We start from the raw sequence: 15,684 nt of genomic DNA, 5'->3' as shown, positions 1-15,684 counted from the left end.
TTACTTTAAACATCTAGTTCTCGACCACAGATAGATGATGGCACATGCAATATGCACTGCAGTAACTTGTCAAACCTATTTTGAAATCACCTTCCAAATCCCACAACCTCTGACAACTGGGAGGCAAGGACAGCAGATGGATGGGAGCATTACCACCTGTAAGATCAACTCCGAGCCTTAAACCATCCTGATTTTGAATCTTATTGCCGTTTCTTCACTGTTCCCTGATCAATATCCTGAGACACCCTTTCTAACAGCAGTGGACTTATCTAACCATTATGAAATACAATGCTTCTAAAGACAGAAGTACGTCGGTTAGGCTACTTTAAAATATTGCGTGCTGGTCTGGTCGTCTTCCTATCAGAAGGATGTTCTGAAACTTGAAAGGATTCAGAAAAGCTTTACAAGGATGTTGCAAGATTTGGAGGATTTGATCTATAGGGGAAGGCTGAATAGGCTGGGGCTGTTATCCCTAGCATGTCAGAGGCTGAGGAGGTAACCTTTATAGAGGTTTATAAAATCATGGGCATGGATAGGATAAATAGGCAAAGTCTTTTCCCTGGGGTGGGGAGACTCCAGAATTAGAGAGCATATGTTTAGGGTGAGGGGAAAGATATAAAAGAGAACTAAGGGGCAACCTTTTAACGCAGAGGGTGGTACATGTATGGAATGAGCTGCCAGAGGAAGTGGAGGCTGGTACAATTACAACATTTCAAAGGCATCTGGATGGATATATGAATAGGAAAGGCTTGGAGAGATTTGGGCCAAGTGCTAGCAAAGGGCTAGATTAGGTTGGGATATCTGATTGGTTCCACTGTTGTCCAGGCCGGTCATTCTGGCCGGAGACTTCAACTGTATCATTGATGGAGATGGACGATCTGGCGGGGGGGGGCAGTAAACTGGACGCCACGTCCAGAGCCCTAATGGACACCGGTAAAAGATGCCAAGCTGCACAACGTCTTGAGCACCCCTGCAGACGGAGCGCAGTTCAGATAAACCTGGTCACGGGCAGACGGGTCTATCCGCTCAAGGATAGATTACCTGTTTGTGTCCTGAACGCTCTCTGTCAGATCCACCGACGTCAAGCCGGTGTTCTTCTCTGACCACTGCCTCCTGCTGGCCGACTGTCACCTACAGGACTGGCTGGTAAGGGAACGTGGAAGCTGAACACAAAGCTGTTGACCCTGGGAAACACTGAGGAGCTCAAGAGGGACTACGCAGGTTGAATGTCCAAACTCCAGTCACCCGAGGCTAGAATCAAACCCGGCTCCGTGGGGCTGTGAGGCAGCAGTGCTAACCACTGAGCCACCTTGCTGCCTGTCCATGAAATGGGTTGCATGAGGATTCCTTTGGTCTTTTCCAAATGGCTATGGTGATGCTCTGAACGGCAATGGGAGCACACCTCCTGCCCACCCTTTGGAGCTCTTCCCAGATCCTGTGTGGTGGAATGTTTAAGGCATCATGTGAGAGATGTCATTCCCCAGCAATGCTACTCTGGATTATCAGGTGAGATTATGTGCTCAGGAACTTGGAGTGCAACTCAAAGCAACAACTCTCTGACTCAGAGGTGAGAGGGTTACCTCTGAGGCACTGCTGAAGCAAAGGGTGTTAAATAAACAAGCTGAGCTTGACATGGATGGAAGGAGAAAATTCTCTGGTATCCGGTGTCCTGATGTCACATTCAAGACAGTTGTAAATGTTTGCTATAGCATTGAACAAGAGAATGTCATAACTTTATTGATTATGAGAAAAAAGAAACATTTCTCCCCTTTCAGTACTTCCAACCCCTATGTTAAAGAATACAGATACCTGAACAAAGTTAAAACAATAACCATACAAACATCCAAGTATTGATTGCTTGAATGTGAGCATTCCCTGCAGTAAACTATATTCAAATTGTAGAATTTGTTTTATATCTAAGGGCCGGTCCCTTTGCAGATTTGAGAGTCCATTGGCACTTCTTTGAGACTGAACCTAAATGCTGAGAATTGACAGTACAGCTCACCATCCTGGGTGTTACATCTGGTCTTGAACTAATTTCCTATCCAAAGTGCAACCCTTAGTAAGGATGAAGTGGAGAAGAAGGATAGAAGATCTCGCGAGAGAAGCTAAGGTTTTTCTGCTGCCTTGTCTCTGGCACTGACATTAGTTGTAGCTTCAATACTTAAGGCTCAGCCATTGTCTACCTCTGTATGGACTAGCAATCACAACAGGGGACGTACAGTCACAGTGTCATAGAGATGTATAGCACGAAAACAGACCCTTCGGTCCAACTTGTCCATGCCAGTCAGATATTCTATATTAATCTAGTCCCACTTGCCAGTATTTGGGCAATGTCCCTTTAAACTCTTCCTCTTCATATACCCATCCAGATGCCTTTTAAAAATGTTGCAATTGTACCAACCTCCACCACTTCCTCTGGCAGTTCATTCCACGCACGCACCACCCGCTGTGTGAAAAGGTTACCCTTAAATCCCTTTTAAACACTTCCCATCTCATCTTAAACGTATACCCTCTAGTTTTGATCTCCGCCACCCCTTGGCTACTCATTCTATCCAGGCCTCTCATGATTTTATAAAGCTCTATTAGGTCACCCCTCAGCCTCCGACGCTCCAGGGAAAACAGTCCCAGCCTATTCAGCCTCTCTCTATAGCTCAAACCCTGCAAACCTGGCAACATCCTTGTAAATCTTTACTGAACCCTTTCAAGTGTCACAACATCTCAACCCTTTCAAGTTTCACAACAGGGAGACCAGAATTGAAGGTAGTATTCCAAAAAAAGGCCTAATCGACCAGATCAACACCTCTACTCAATGCTCTGATCAATAAAGGATGTGTACCAAACATCTTGGTAAAATCTAGTCAGTGTCGCTCTTAGTGGAGCAACTGCCCATAATTCTACTGAGCAAACTGTGCAAAATATTCATTAAAAAGCAACATTGCTAGATAGCCATTAAATTTGCTGACACTCTTTCGTGCCTTTGCAGTATAAATAGGACAGTCATTTGGGATCAGGAAGTTTCCTTTCACAGCTGCTGATTTAACATTTGCAACTTTGCCTATACGTCACCCAGTTGAGTCACCATCCTGTTCCACCTGCTGCCTGAATATCTGCTGAAATGTAAAACACACTAATCTGACAGTAAAACTGCAACAAGGCAGTTACAACACTGTGCCTCATGAGCCACTTCCACCTCACACCTGGACATTGCTGTCACTATGTAAGATCTCCTCTGGGAATAATTGAGTGAGATTCAGCATATTCAGCTTTCTATAACCAGAACTAATCACACTTTGCATTAACTCTTTGAGGTATCTTTAAAGAAATGGATTAAGAATTTCGGGAGCTGTTTGCAGTAACTGAATAATGAACAATTTGATTAATAATTTGGTAATTTATCATTGACCAGCAATTGAATTGTACTTACCATATCAATACAGTGGATACAACAGCAGGTCAGACGCTGGGAAGCCTGCAACAGAAGACTGACTTCCTGACTCTCAAAGCCTGCCCAACATCCATAAAAGATCACCTGTCCTTCGGTGAGAAGTTTATGAAGAAAAACACCTTTGACCACAAGTCCATCAGGAATTGGTCAGCACGTAGTGTCCTTGAGATCCTTCGGGAAAAGGAGAGGGCGGATCCTGTCGAGCGGTTCCCTGAGCAGACTGTCAAAGCCATTTGGCAGAATGCCTCATCGCCAGAACTTTCCAACAAGCACCAAGACATGGCTTGCCTGGTGGTGAGAAGGGCTCTGCCTGTGAGATCCTTTATGCATGCCCGGACTCTCAGCCGCATCGCACGCTGCCCTCGAAGCGGCTGCGGGGGGGGACGAAACTGTCACACACCTCCTTCTGGAATGTGCCTACACAGAAGAAGTCTGGAGAGGAATGCAGTGGTGTTTGTCGAGGTTCGTCCCGAGCAGCGCCGTGACGCGCGACTCCATGCTGTATGGCCTGTTCCCCAGGACGCACACCGAGACGAACATCAACTGTGCATGGAGAATCATCAACTCGGTGAAGGACGCTCTCTGGGCGGTCCGAAACCTGTTGATCTTCCAGCTGAAGGAGTTGACCCCGACTGAGTGTTGCAGACTGGCACATTCCAAGGTCCAGGACTACGTGTTGAGGGACGTGCTGAAGCTTGGAGCAGCTGCTGCCAAGGCGCGGTGGGGAAAGACCACTGTGTAACATCTGCCTGCCTAAAGAAGAACAGAGGGCCCGCGCAGTCATTTGGGCTCCGCTGACGCCTCAGCTAAAAATGTAATCGTACAGACCTGTAAATAGGAATGATTACTCTGTTTTCGGTATGCAAACAAATGGAATGTTTATAAATGTATGGTATGTCCAGTTGTACAGATCATCAAAGTATTTTATGAATAAAGTATATTTTTCAAATAAAAAAAATCTGATTGGTAATGAACCAGTTGGACCAAAGGATCCTTTTCAATATTGTTCATCTCTATGACTCTAAGGCAGCTCCCACTCCTGCGAATGTGAACAATTAGCATGAATGGTGATATTCTGTGTTGTAAAAGTTGAATATGGCAGCATAAAAGCAGCAAATCTGTCCAATAACCAACCAAAACGTCACACTCCTACAATATGTGGTCAGGTTAAGAAATTCTAAAGTTTACAAATACAGAGTATAGTAAAAACTATTGGAAAAAAAGGAGTGGGTAACAAATGCTGGTCTTAACTATTTATGCCCACACCCCATGGGAAAAGACAGGAAATTAAATGCAGGTATTGAATATTGTTTGTGTGTAAATTAAAGCCTGGTCCTGCTCTTTGCTTTCTAACATCCCTACATATTTGGACCTGTCTGTCAGAGTCACTTAAAGCTACGAAAGATGAATTCCTGAGCATGTTCAGGATCCATCAAACCCACCACTCATAACTCAGTATTACGAAGGCCAGTTTTCATGTCATTAAAACATAGGCCATTCAGTGGGAATCGGCTATTCAGCCCTTATCATGCTCCATCATTCAATAAGATCATGTGAATGACATCTCATCTCCACTTTTCAGTTTTTCCCCCATAATCTTTGGCTCTCTTCTCAAAAATTAATCTGCCTCAGCCTTTAAAAGATTCAATCACGCAGCTGTCACTCTTTTCTGAGGAAGAGAATTCCATGGGCTTAGTCCTCAGTGCCTTGATAGGTTCAACCAATTTACATGGAGTAGGGTTTGAATTTGAAATTTTCCTTTGCTGCTGGGTGCTCACTCCTGCAATGTATTAAGTTATCAGCATATTGATGTTAAATTGCTAGTAATTTTAAATTACATGCTGTTTTCCCCAGTAATAATGAGCTAACTTTCTCAAGCACTTACTTTGTGCGTTACGTCAAGCTTCATTCCTTTTTAAATTTTCCTTTGTGGATTGTGTTGCATCTTATTGTTTGAGTTCTTAAATTGAATTGAATTGGACTTGCAGCACAAAAGCAGGGCATTTATTACAGTTAAGCTGTGCCAGTATTTATTCTCCACTTGAGGCTTCTTTATTCTTCCTCGTTTACATGTGAGCAACTTAGTTCCCTTGTGGAGCTTCCCCTTAAATGCACCAATTCTCATGATTGCAAGTTTCACTGTCGTGATTGAATTGGGAAGAATGCACTGAGAATTATACCCCACTGTTGAACAAGCCTTCACAAGATGTATAAAATTCCAGTTGGACCACCAAGATGACAGCTTGCCTGATTGACAGGACAAAAGCAATTCACTCCAGGTTTTCCCATTCATAATGAAAAAAATTATAGCACACCTAACTTGAACAAATAGCAGAGGGAAAAGAAAGGACTACTAATCTAATACTCTGCTACTTAAACTGTACCCCTATAAAGACTGTTGGCTTTACATATTATTGGTGGAAAAAAGATGGTGCAAAATTCTGAAGATCGAGCAGCTGCATACAAAGGTGGGTTAAATTAGCTGACATACTTCATTTTGACTTCAGCAATAATGAAAAGCTGTTGTCTGTAAAGCAATGGTCATTTTTCATTTCAGTGGTTTAAATAAAAGCCCTATTAGAATTCTGTCTTCAAAACTTTATCTCTCTCATCAGGAAAAAGGGAGAGTGAGAGAGATATTTTCAGTTTGCCAACTCTGGAGGTGTCTGGTTTCTTTACAATTAGAGATTTGCAACAGACTGCAACTCAACCAATAAAAGGCTATTGTCAGGCAGTTCTTCCTTTTCTCAGAAACTCCTTAAACCATTTTCTCAGTTAGAATCTCAGTGCTTCAAAAAGCTAAAAAGGTGTAGCTATATCGTAGTCCAACAATCATTTCAGCTTACAGTTGTAAAGGAAAATAAAAATGTGTTCCCTTTCACTATATTCTCATCACACGCTGGGTAAAGAAATTTTTCTTGGAAGTGGGAATAATCAAATGATTCCAAAAGAAAATTGGGGACCATTTGAATGGCTATGGGAGGAATAGGAGAAACTGCATTATTCTGCATCGAGCCAGACCGTACTTGATTGACCAAGTGGCCTCCTTTTGTTTTGATTTGGAGATGCCGGTGTTGGACTGGGGTGTACAAAGTTAAAAATCACACAACACCAGGTTATAGTCCAACAGGTTTAATTGGAAGCACACTAGCTTTCGGAGCGACGCTCCTTCATCAGGTGATAGTGGAGGGCTCAATTGTAACACAGAATTTATAGCAAAAATTTGCAGTGTGATGTAACTGAAATTATGCATTGAAAAATTGATTGTCTGTTAAGCCTTTCATCTGTTAGAATACAGTGATAGTTTCACTTCTTTCATGTGTAAATCACAAAATCTTTTTTTAAAAGTTGCATTCTTAGGTTAGCTGTTAACAATGCTGATAGCTAGACAATATGTTGAAGGTGTTAGCCCCCTGTGTTCTCTGTCTATGACCTGATGTTTAGATTGATTTTTATCCTTTTGTTTTGTAATTGATTTTATACTTGGCCTTTAACTCCAAATGACATAAAGGTTGCTTGGGATACTTTTAAATAGAGTATCACTTTGTCCACTATTTCAATTTGATTTCATGCAATATCTCTGCTATGTTTAGAAGGGATAAACATAGGAACTAATGCAGACATAGATACTTAATAGAAAATGATCAGTTGCTTAACTTATGGAAAGGATTGGGTGTTCACACTAGGTAGTTTGGAGTCAGAATTCTAGTTCTGGAGGATAAAACAGTCAAGCCTTTAATTTCTCCAAAATTAAGCTAAACTTTAAGTAAGGCCACAGCAGAAGCATTTGCTGCAGAAACCGAAATTATAAAGCTGATTGCTTTTTAATGAATAATAACAAGTTTTTCTCTTTGACATAAACCGTTTGATTACAAAGGTGATTCAGGGATATTAATCTGAAGAACCTATAATAACTATATTCATTATCAATCTTTCTTCTAATTCTGATACAATTTGTTTCAGGATAGGAAGATTTGATTGTTCCCTTTTAATGATGGTTGATGTCATTCTGTTTTTATTGCTTTAATTTACACTTTTAAAAAAAAAACTGAATTGAATTAATGACCTGGAGACAAGCATTATTCCCACCACAGCAGTTCAGGCACTTAAATTCAATTAAATAAATATATATGGAATAAGTGAAGCTAGTTTCAGTTAAGGTGACATGCAAATTCTAGATTGTTGTAAAAAATCATCATTCATCACTAGTGTCCTTTAGGAAAAGAAATCTGTCATTCATACTTTGTGTTGAAAATGTGTTGCTGGAAAAGCGCAGCAGGTCAGGCAGCATCCAGGGAACAGGAGAATTGACGTTTCGGCCATAAGCCCTTCTTCAGGATCTGGAGCATCTGCAGTCCTCACTTTCTCCCCATTCATACTTTGTGTGGCTTATATGTAACTCCAGATCCATGGCAATACAGTTGACTCTTAACTCTCCTCTCAAATCCCTAAATAATCAAGTATTATGAGTTAACATATCTGCATACAGAATGATGTAGACGTGCTCTGCTGAGCAGTATGCTGTTATTGTAATGCCAACTTTTTATTGGAATGTGCTTCAAGTACCTCACAATTATAGTAAATTTTGATATTAAATCAAATTAAAATGATCATTGACATGAGGTTGATGTCTTATGTAAATATATGCATTCATTCTAGTCAGTGAATTTGCTGCTTATGTTAAATATCAGTTTCAAAATTTTTAATGTACTTAATAGAAATTAGTTTAGTAAACAATTATTCTGGTTAGTAAGAACTGATTAATATTTTAAATTATCTGAAGGAAGCTCTGCTGTCTTTCACAAATCTGATGCTGAAATATAAATGTAACTAGGAGTGCACATCAGCCGTGGTCTAATTGAATGGCAGAATAGGCTCAATTGGGTGTATGGCTTACTCATGTTCCTGCTTCTCTACTTTTTGCTACTAGTAACTGTGTCAAAGGCTTACAGCAAAGGGGAATAGAAGGTTCACCAGCCTACATTACTCTCAATCTGAAATGCAATCCAATGCATTGTCTCTATATTCAGGAGCACTGCTCAATGTATTTAAAACATTGGGGTATCTCATGTTTCATAACTAAATAACTCTTCTGAAGTAGAGTCACTGTTATAATTTTATTCATAGCAACATTCCTTCAAACTGCAATGGCATCAATTACTGAATTAATATTGGTACTCATTTGAGGAATAAATATTGGCTATACAGCAAGAGAATTCTTCTGGGTTTTTTTTTTAAAATAGCATGAGACCTTTAAAGTCCATCTGAGAGGACAGAGAGCATTTTGCCCACCATCCCAAAGACTATGGGTTGAAGTTAATTGGCAAAAAAAACCCCAAAGGATTACAGAGAAGTTATTTAGTGTTGTGAGTCGACACGATCCAGAATGTGCTGCCTGAAAAGTCATGAGAGCAGATTTAAGAGTAATTTTCAAAAGGAAATTGGAAATAGACTTGAAAAGGAAATCCTTGTAGGGTTTTGGTGAAAGAGAATGGGTATGGGACTAAATGAGCGGCTTTCAAAGTGCTTTTAACCAATATGATAGCCTTGTCCTTTGTTGTAATAATTTGAAACAAAAGGCAAACCTCCTTCACACTGCACTGAAATGTCAGCCCAAACTTTGCCCAAATCTATGGAGTGGAACATGAATCCATAAGAGTGCTACCACTGAACCAAGGCCATATGTGGAAGCACTGAATGTCAAATATTCTGTACAGTACTGCGCAGAACTCAGTTAACCATTGTCCAATAGTGATATTGATTGATTATTATTACTTTGTTAATTATTTGATGAGCAGTTGCATCATCACATCTAAAAATGAGTTAGAAATTTTAGACTTCTATTGCTCAGTGATGATATAACAAGTGTGTATCCAATTTTTTTTGTAAGTAGACCTTTTAGAAATGCAATGAGCAAGTATTCCTATATTGATTTGTTTCCAAGTAACTTATTTCATCCATAAAGAGTTTGATGCCTAAATAAAGGTCATGGAGGGAAGTCAGCTGATTTTTTTTTTTCTCTTTAGATAACGTATCAGTTATATTTGGATAATAAGCAACAATGTACAATTTTATCTTTGTAGGTAAAAACTGGGATCTAAGTGCAGCACTGAATGACTTCGAACAACTTCGACAAGTTCATACTGGGAATCTACCTTGTGTGTTCAATGAAGGAAGCTTCTACAGGCAGCAAGACCAAGAACTGTCCGATCAAATGAAAACATCTGAGCAGAGACAGGATGAATTTGCTCAAGGTAATCTGTTTCCCAGTTGGAACACAACATTCCTACAGGTCATGGAGTCACAGAGTTGAACAGCTTGGAAATACATCCTTCTGTCCAATTCGTCCAAGTTCCATTTGCCAACATTTGGCCCATTTCCCTCTAAACCCTACCTATTCATGTACCCATACATATGCCTTTTAAATGTTGTGATTCTAACAGACTCCATCACTTCTTCTGGCAGCTCATTCAATGCACACACCACCCTCTGCGTGAAAAAGTTGCTCTTCAAGACCCTTTTAAATCTTTCCCCTCTCACCTTGGCTATTCACTCTATCCATGCCCTTCATAATTCTATAAACCTCTATTACATCACCTCTCAATCTCCAATGCTTCAGGAGAAGTAGCCCCAGCCTATTCAATCTCTCCCTATAATTTAAACCCTCTAACCCTGGCAACATCCTTGTAAATCTTTTCAAGTTTAACAACATCTTTCCTATAACATGGAGACCAGAATTAAATACAGTATTTAAAAGGTCCTGTAAAGCCTCAACCTGAAATCCCAACTCCTATAATCAATGCGCTGACCAACAAAGGCTAACATACCAAATGCCACCTTCGCTACCCTGTTGACTTGTGCGTCCATCTTCAAGGAACTGTGAACCTGCATCCCCAAGGTCTCTTTGCTTGGAAATACACCTGAGCAGGGCCCTACCGAAGTGTATAAGACCTGCCCTGATTTGCCTTACCCAACTGCAGCACTCATTTATCTAAATTAAACTCCATTGGCCAGTCCTTGGTGCATCAACTCATCTGATGAAGGTCCAATGTACTTTGAGCTGACCACATTCACTGTCCACTTGCACCATCAATTTTGGCAAATAATTTCAAATTTACTAACTATTCCTGCTATATTCCCATCCAAATAATATATATAAACGATAAAAAGTAGTGGACCCACCACTGATCCACGTGGCACACTGAGGCCTTCAATCCAATAAAGAACCCTTCACAACCATCCTCTGCCATCTTTAAGCCAGTTTTGTATCCAAATGGCTAGCTCCTTGGATCCCATGTGTCCGAGCCTTGCTAATTAAAGTCATAGAGTATGGAAACAGAACCCTCAGTCCTTGCCGAGCAGGTTTTCCAGACTAAACAAGATCTATTTGTCTGCATTTGGCTCAATTCCTCTAAACCTCTCCTATTCATGTATTTTGAAGCAATGTAAAAATATTGCATAATCTGCAGTATAGTGGTTTACATGTGTACTTACAAAATAGAATGGAAAATTCTGAACATGTGCAGAGATATTGATATCCAAAGGACCTAAACTCAAAGCAGCCAATCTTTTACTGTGTCCAATTTGTAACTTGTTAACATTGTGGAAAAATGCTGTCAATGTGTTGGTTCCCTCAGTGGGTCTTGAGGACAGACCGAAGTGACTGGGCAACTTAAGTAAGTTTATATATGAACTTGACATCATTGGTAATCAGAAACCTATCTACTTCAAATAACCTGAGCTTCCTCTGAGTGAACAAATTTTTCTTGGTCCTAAATCACGTACCCACTTTATACTAGATTCACCAAATAGGAAACTTCTTTCCTATAGCTGTCATGTCTATCCTTTTAAGTAATTTGTAGGTTTCAATTAAATCACTTCCCAAAGAGGAAGAACATGATGGGAAGAAATTTTGCAAAGTATGTTCCCCTTCCCCAGTCCCTCAGCTGGCTGGCAGACTAACACGGAGGCGCAGTGTGGGCCACTGCCCAGAGCAGGTGCAGTGTGACCTAACCCGTTGTTCTGTACAGCTGCAATATGACCTCCCAAATCCTATGCTCAATGCACTGATCAGTAAAGGAAAGCATACCAAAGGCTGCCTTCACTACCCTATCGACCAGTGACTCCACTTTCAAGGAACAATGAATCTATACTCCAAGGTCTCTTGGTTCAGCAACACTCCCCAGGACCTTACCATTAAGTGTATAAATTCTGTCCTGATTTGCTTTCTCAAAATGCAGAACCTCACATTTATCTAAATTAAACTCCATCTGCCACTGCTCAGCCCATTGGCCCTATCAGATCAAGATCCCTTTCTGCTCTGAGGTAACCTTCTTCGCTGTCCACTACACCTCCAATTTTGGTGTCACCTGCAGACTTACTAAGTATACCTCCTATGTTCACATCCGAATCATTTATGTAAACGACAAAAAGCAGTGGACCCAGCATCGATCCTTGTGGCACACCACTGGACACAGGCCTCCAGTGTGAAAAGCAACCCTCCACCACCACCATCTGACCTCTACCTTTGAGCCAGTTCTGTATCCAGATGGCTAGTTCTCCCTGTGTTGCATGTGATCTAACCTTGCTAACCAGTCTACCCTGAGGAACCTTGTTGAATACCTTACTGAAGTCCATTTCAATCATGTCCACAGCTCTATCCTCATCAATCCTCTTGGTTACTTCTTCAAAAAACTCAGTCAACTTAGTGAGACATGAATTCCCATGCACAAAGCCATATTGACTATTCCTAATCAATCCTTGCCTTTCCAAATGCATGTCAATCCTGTCCTTCAGGATTCCCTCCAACAGCTTGCCCACCACTGATGTCAGGCTCACCAGTCCATAGTTCCTTGGCTTTTCCTTACCACCTTTCTCAAATAGTGACACCATGTTAGCCACCCTCCAGTCATATCTTCAAAGACCTCTAGCAAATTAGTCAAACATGATTTACCTTTCATGAAAGAATGTGACTCTGATTGTATTTTGTCTTTGCAAATGTCCTGCTATTATTTGCTTTATAATGGATTCTAACAATTTCCCAAGGTTAGATGATAAACTTGCTGGTCTATAGTTCCCTCCTCTCTGCCTCCCTCCCTTTTTGAGTAAGGACATATTATTAGCATTTTTTTAAATCACTGGAACCTTTCCTGCCTCCAGTGAATTTTGGATTATAATAGCCATGGATTCATTTTCCCCTGCTACCACTTCCTTCAAGATTCTACGATATAGGTTATTGGATCCTGGGAACGGTCTGCTTTCAGTCTCGATAGTTCGCTCAGTACTTTTTCTCCCAGTGAAGATTATTCCAAATTCTTCCCTTTCTATAGCCTCTGAATGACCTATTACTATTGGTGTAGTACGAGTGTCCTCCAGTGTGAAAACTGAGGCAAAATATTGATTGTGTCTCCACTGTTTCTCTAATCCCACTGTGTACCCCATTAATAATGGGGTAGTCTCATCCTTCAATGGACCAATTCACTTTCTCTTCCTTTTTATATATTTAAAGAAGCTTTTGCTGTCCATTCTTATATCTTGCATGAGTTTTCTTTCATAATTTACCTCTTCTTTTAATTACTTTTTTGATGTAACCCCTGGTTAATCTTTCATAGTTTGTCATATAAAACATGATTGTATAAAATATATTTAGCAACTCGCGGACAAAACTGCCTTTAAAAGCTGCTGATCCAATGTTTTTGTCACAAATTGCCTTCAAAATGTTTTTCTGTGTTTTTGTGCAGGTGTAATTTTGCTTAAAGTTAAGACTTTACACTTCCTATCACAGTGATCTAACTAACATTTTTACCATAGAATTAGGTTGCAGAGGTTGGATGTGTTGTTTCAGTGGTAAAGACCAGAGTACTGAGAATGTCTTTTTCATTGAAACTCAAAAGGCAAAGGACTTGATTAAAAATGTACACAAGTTTAATGCAAGACTTTTTCTTTGAGTGATATACGGATTAATTTTCACTTCACTATTTAAAAACGCTCATAGTTACATTTATCTTCTATTTTCTGAAATGTCTGGGTGCAAAAAGAGATGTTTGAATATAGGTGTTGTGTTATATACAGGATATGTCCTTTTTCTTTCTCTATTCACTTCACTTGATATCACATTTAAGTTGTTCATGGTCTGACATTTACCAACACTTTTAGCCATCATATCAAAACTGTGGTTTTAAAATATTTGTATACATGAGTAATAGTGAATATTTTATGTTCATTCTGAAGGAAAATATTACATTTTTAAACTATTTCATTTTATGTGCTAATTCCTTATTTATGTTGTTTTGTGAATTTCAGATTTGCATTTTTACTTTCTATACATTGCATTGTAATCAAGTTGCTGATTCTGGGTATTTTCTAGCCAATAATATTTTGCATCATCTTGTACTTTATTTTTTTTTCAGAAAAACGTCTTTCCCGAGGAATTTCTCACGCAAGTTCAGCCATAGTGTCCCTTGCTCGATCACAGGTAGCAAACGAATGCACTAATGAGCAGTTTCCTTTAGAGATGCCCATTTATACATTCCAGCTGCCTGATTTAAATATGTACAGTGAAGATTTCCGAAGCTTTATTGAACGGGATTTGATTGAACAGTCAACAATGGTAGCCTTGGAACAGGCAGGTGAGGAAATATTTCAAATGGTATCAAATACTTAGCAATTCACATGAAGTGATGGTGATTTTACAAAATGTTGGGAAATGACAAGGTGTTGAGAGCATTGCTGCTTATCATACATGCAAATGAGTTGAACCCAAATTAGCTGTACAGGTAACAAAATAACCATTGGTACCAACTTAGAGGAGATGGTTAACAATGTCTCGGGCTACACCAAAATACAGAAAATAAAAACATACTTTAAGAATGTGTTGATATGTGGCAAATGAAATTCAAAATAACAAATGGTAAAGCAAATCATTTTGAAAGTAGGAGTATAGAGGTTATTTATTCCTTGAAAGATAAGAAATTAAATGCAGTCAAAGAAAAAATATGGAAATGCAGATACGGACATCAGATGCAAGTTGATAAGGCAAACAGAAGATGAATAGGATCACTTCCAGAAGAATAAGATACCAGATCAGGTAGATAGTGCTAAATGTATAAAACACTTAGATTAAGTCAGCGTAGACCACTGTACGGTTCTGCTCTACATTTGATGAAAAGGTTAATGAATCACTTGAATCACATTACCCTTGAGATGGTTTCACTATCAGGAAAATTTTGCAACCTGAGGAATATTTTGAATGAGAGGGGAAGACTATGGGGAGACCTAAATTGTAAAAAGATATGTTGGAGTGGAAATGGAGAAAACATTACTTGTGGTTAAACTAAGAGCAAAGTTTATAAGTATAAGCTAGTCATAAATGTATAAGTTGTTTTTGGCATGTTAAGAAATGTATAACTTGCCGCAACAGGAAGCGGAGAACATTGGCACATTTGAGAGGCTTGAAGGGAATAGAGGGTTCCGGATCTGGATGGTGTGTGGTTGGAGAGAGAGAGACAGCTAGAAGAATTTTAAAAGTTTGACAAGAGCTGCAGAGTCATATACTGTATAAAAGTGGCCATTCAGCTCATTATATCTCTGCTGACTATCCATGAACTAAATCCAGTCAGCCTCGTGCTCTGGATCTGTTCCCGTAGATTGCAAATTAATTTTTTAAAATATTCATTCATGGGATTAATTTATTGCCCATCACTAATTGCCCAGAGGACAGGTAAGAGTGAACCACAATGCTATTGGTCTGGAGTCACATGTAGGCCAGATGAAGTAAGGTTGTCAGCTTCTTTCCTTAAAGGATATTAGTGAATTAGATAGGTTTTTCCTGACAATCGACTTAATTAGGCTCTTAATTCCAGACTTTTCTTGAAGTCAGATTCCACAATTTGCCGGATCTCAACGACATTACCTGGTTCTCTGGATTAATAGTCCAGTGATAATACCACTTAGGCCATCACCTCCCCTTCAAATCAAAACTGGCAGCGGTGGCATCTATAGTGCCTGGAACTTGGGTTCAGTGCCTTGGACCTTTTGGCCGTGCTACACAGGCCCGCAGTCCTTTAAGTGTCCATCTAATTTCCTTTTGAAATCAGTGCGGCTCGATGGCTCAATGGTTAGCACTGCTGCCTCACAGCTCCAGAGACCCAGGTTCAATTCCACCCTTGGGCAACTGTACAAACTCCATACAGACATTCTCCCAGTGTTTGTGTGGCTTTCCTCCACATACACCGGTT

At 40.0% G+C, this 15,684-nt stretch overlaps 1 protein-coding gene across 4 annotated transcripts in view; it reads left to right on the top strand.

The window, feature by feature from the left end:
* otud7a (OTU deubiquitinase 7A) overlaps positions 1-15,684 on the top strand; it is a 216,497-nt gene that overhangs the window by 116,400 nt on the left and 84,413 nt on the right. For all 4 annotated transcript variants that reach the window (XM_043680340.1, XM_043680342.1, XM_043680339.1 and 1 more), the window contains 2 exons: positions 9,532-9,702; positions 13,858-14,076. In XM_043680340.1, the coding sequence (XP_043536275.1) occupies positions 9,532-9,702; positions 13,858-14,076 (390 nt within the window). The remainder of the gene's footprint in view (positions 1-9,531; positions 9,703-13,857; positions 14,077-15,684) is intronic.

The sequence above is a fragment of the Chiloscyllium plagiosum genome, chromosome 40, assembly GCF_004010195.1.
Source record: "Chiloscyllium plagiosum isolate BGI_BamShark_2017 chromosome 40, ASM401019v2, whole genome shotgun sequence".
In the NCBI taxonomy this organism is placed as follows: Eukaryota; Metazoa; Chordata; class Chondrichthyes; order Orectolobiformes; family Hemiscylliidae; genus Chiloscyllium; species Chiloscyllium plagiosum.
The sequence above is the reverse complement of the archived record's forward strand: the minus strand, read 5'-3'. Positions and strand labels throughout refer to the sequence as shown.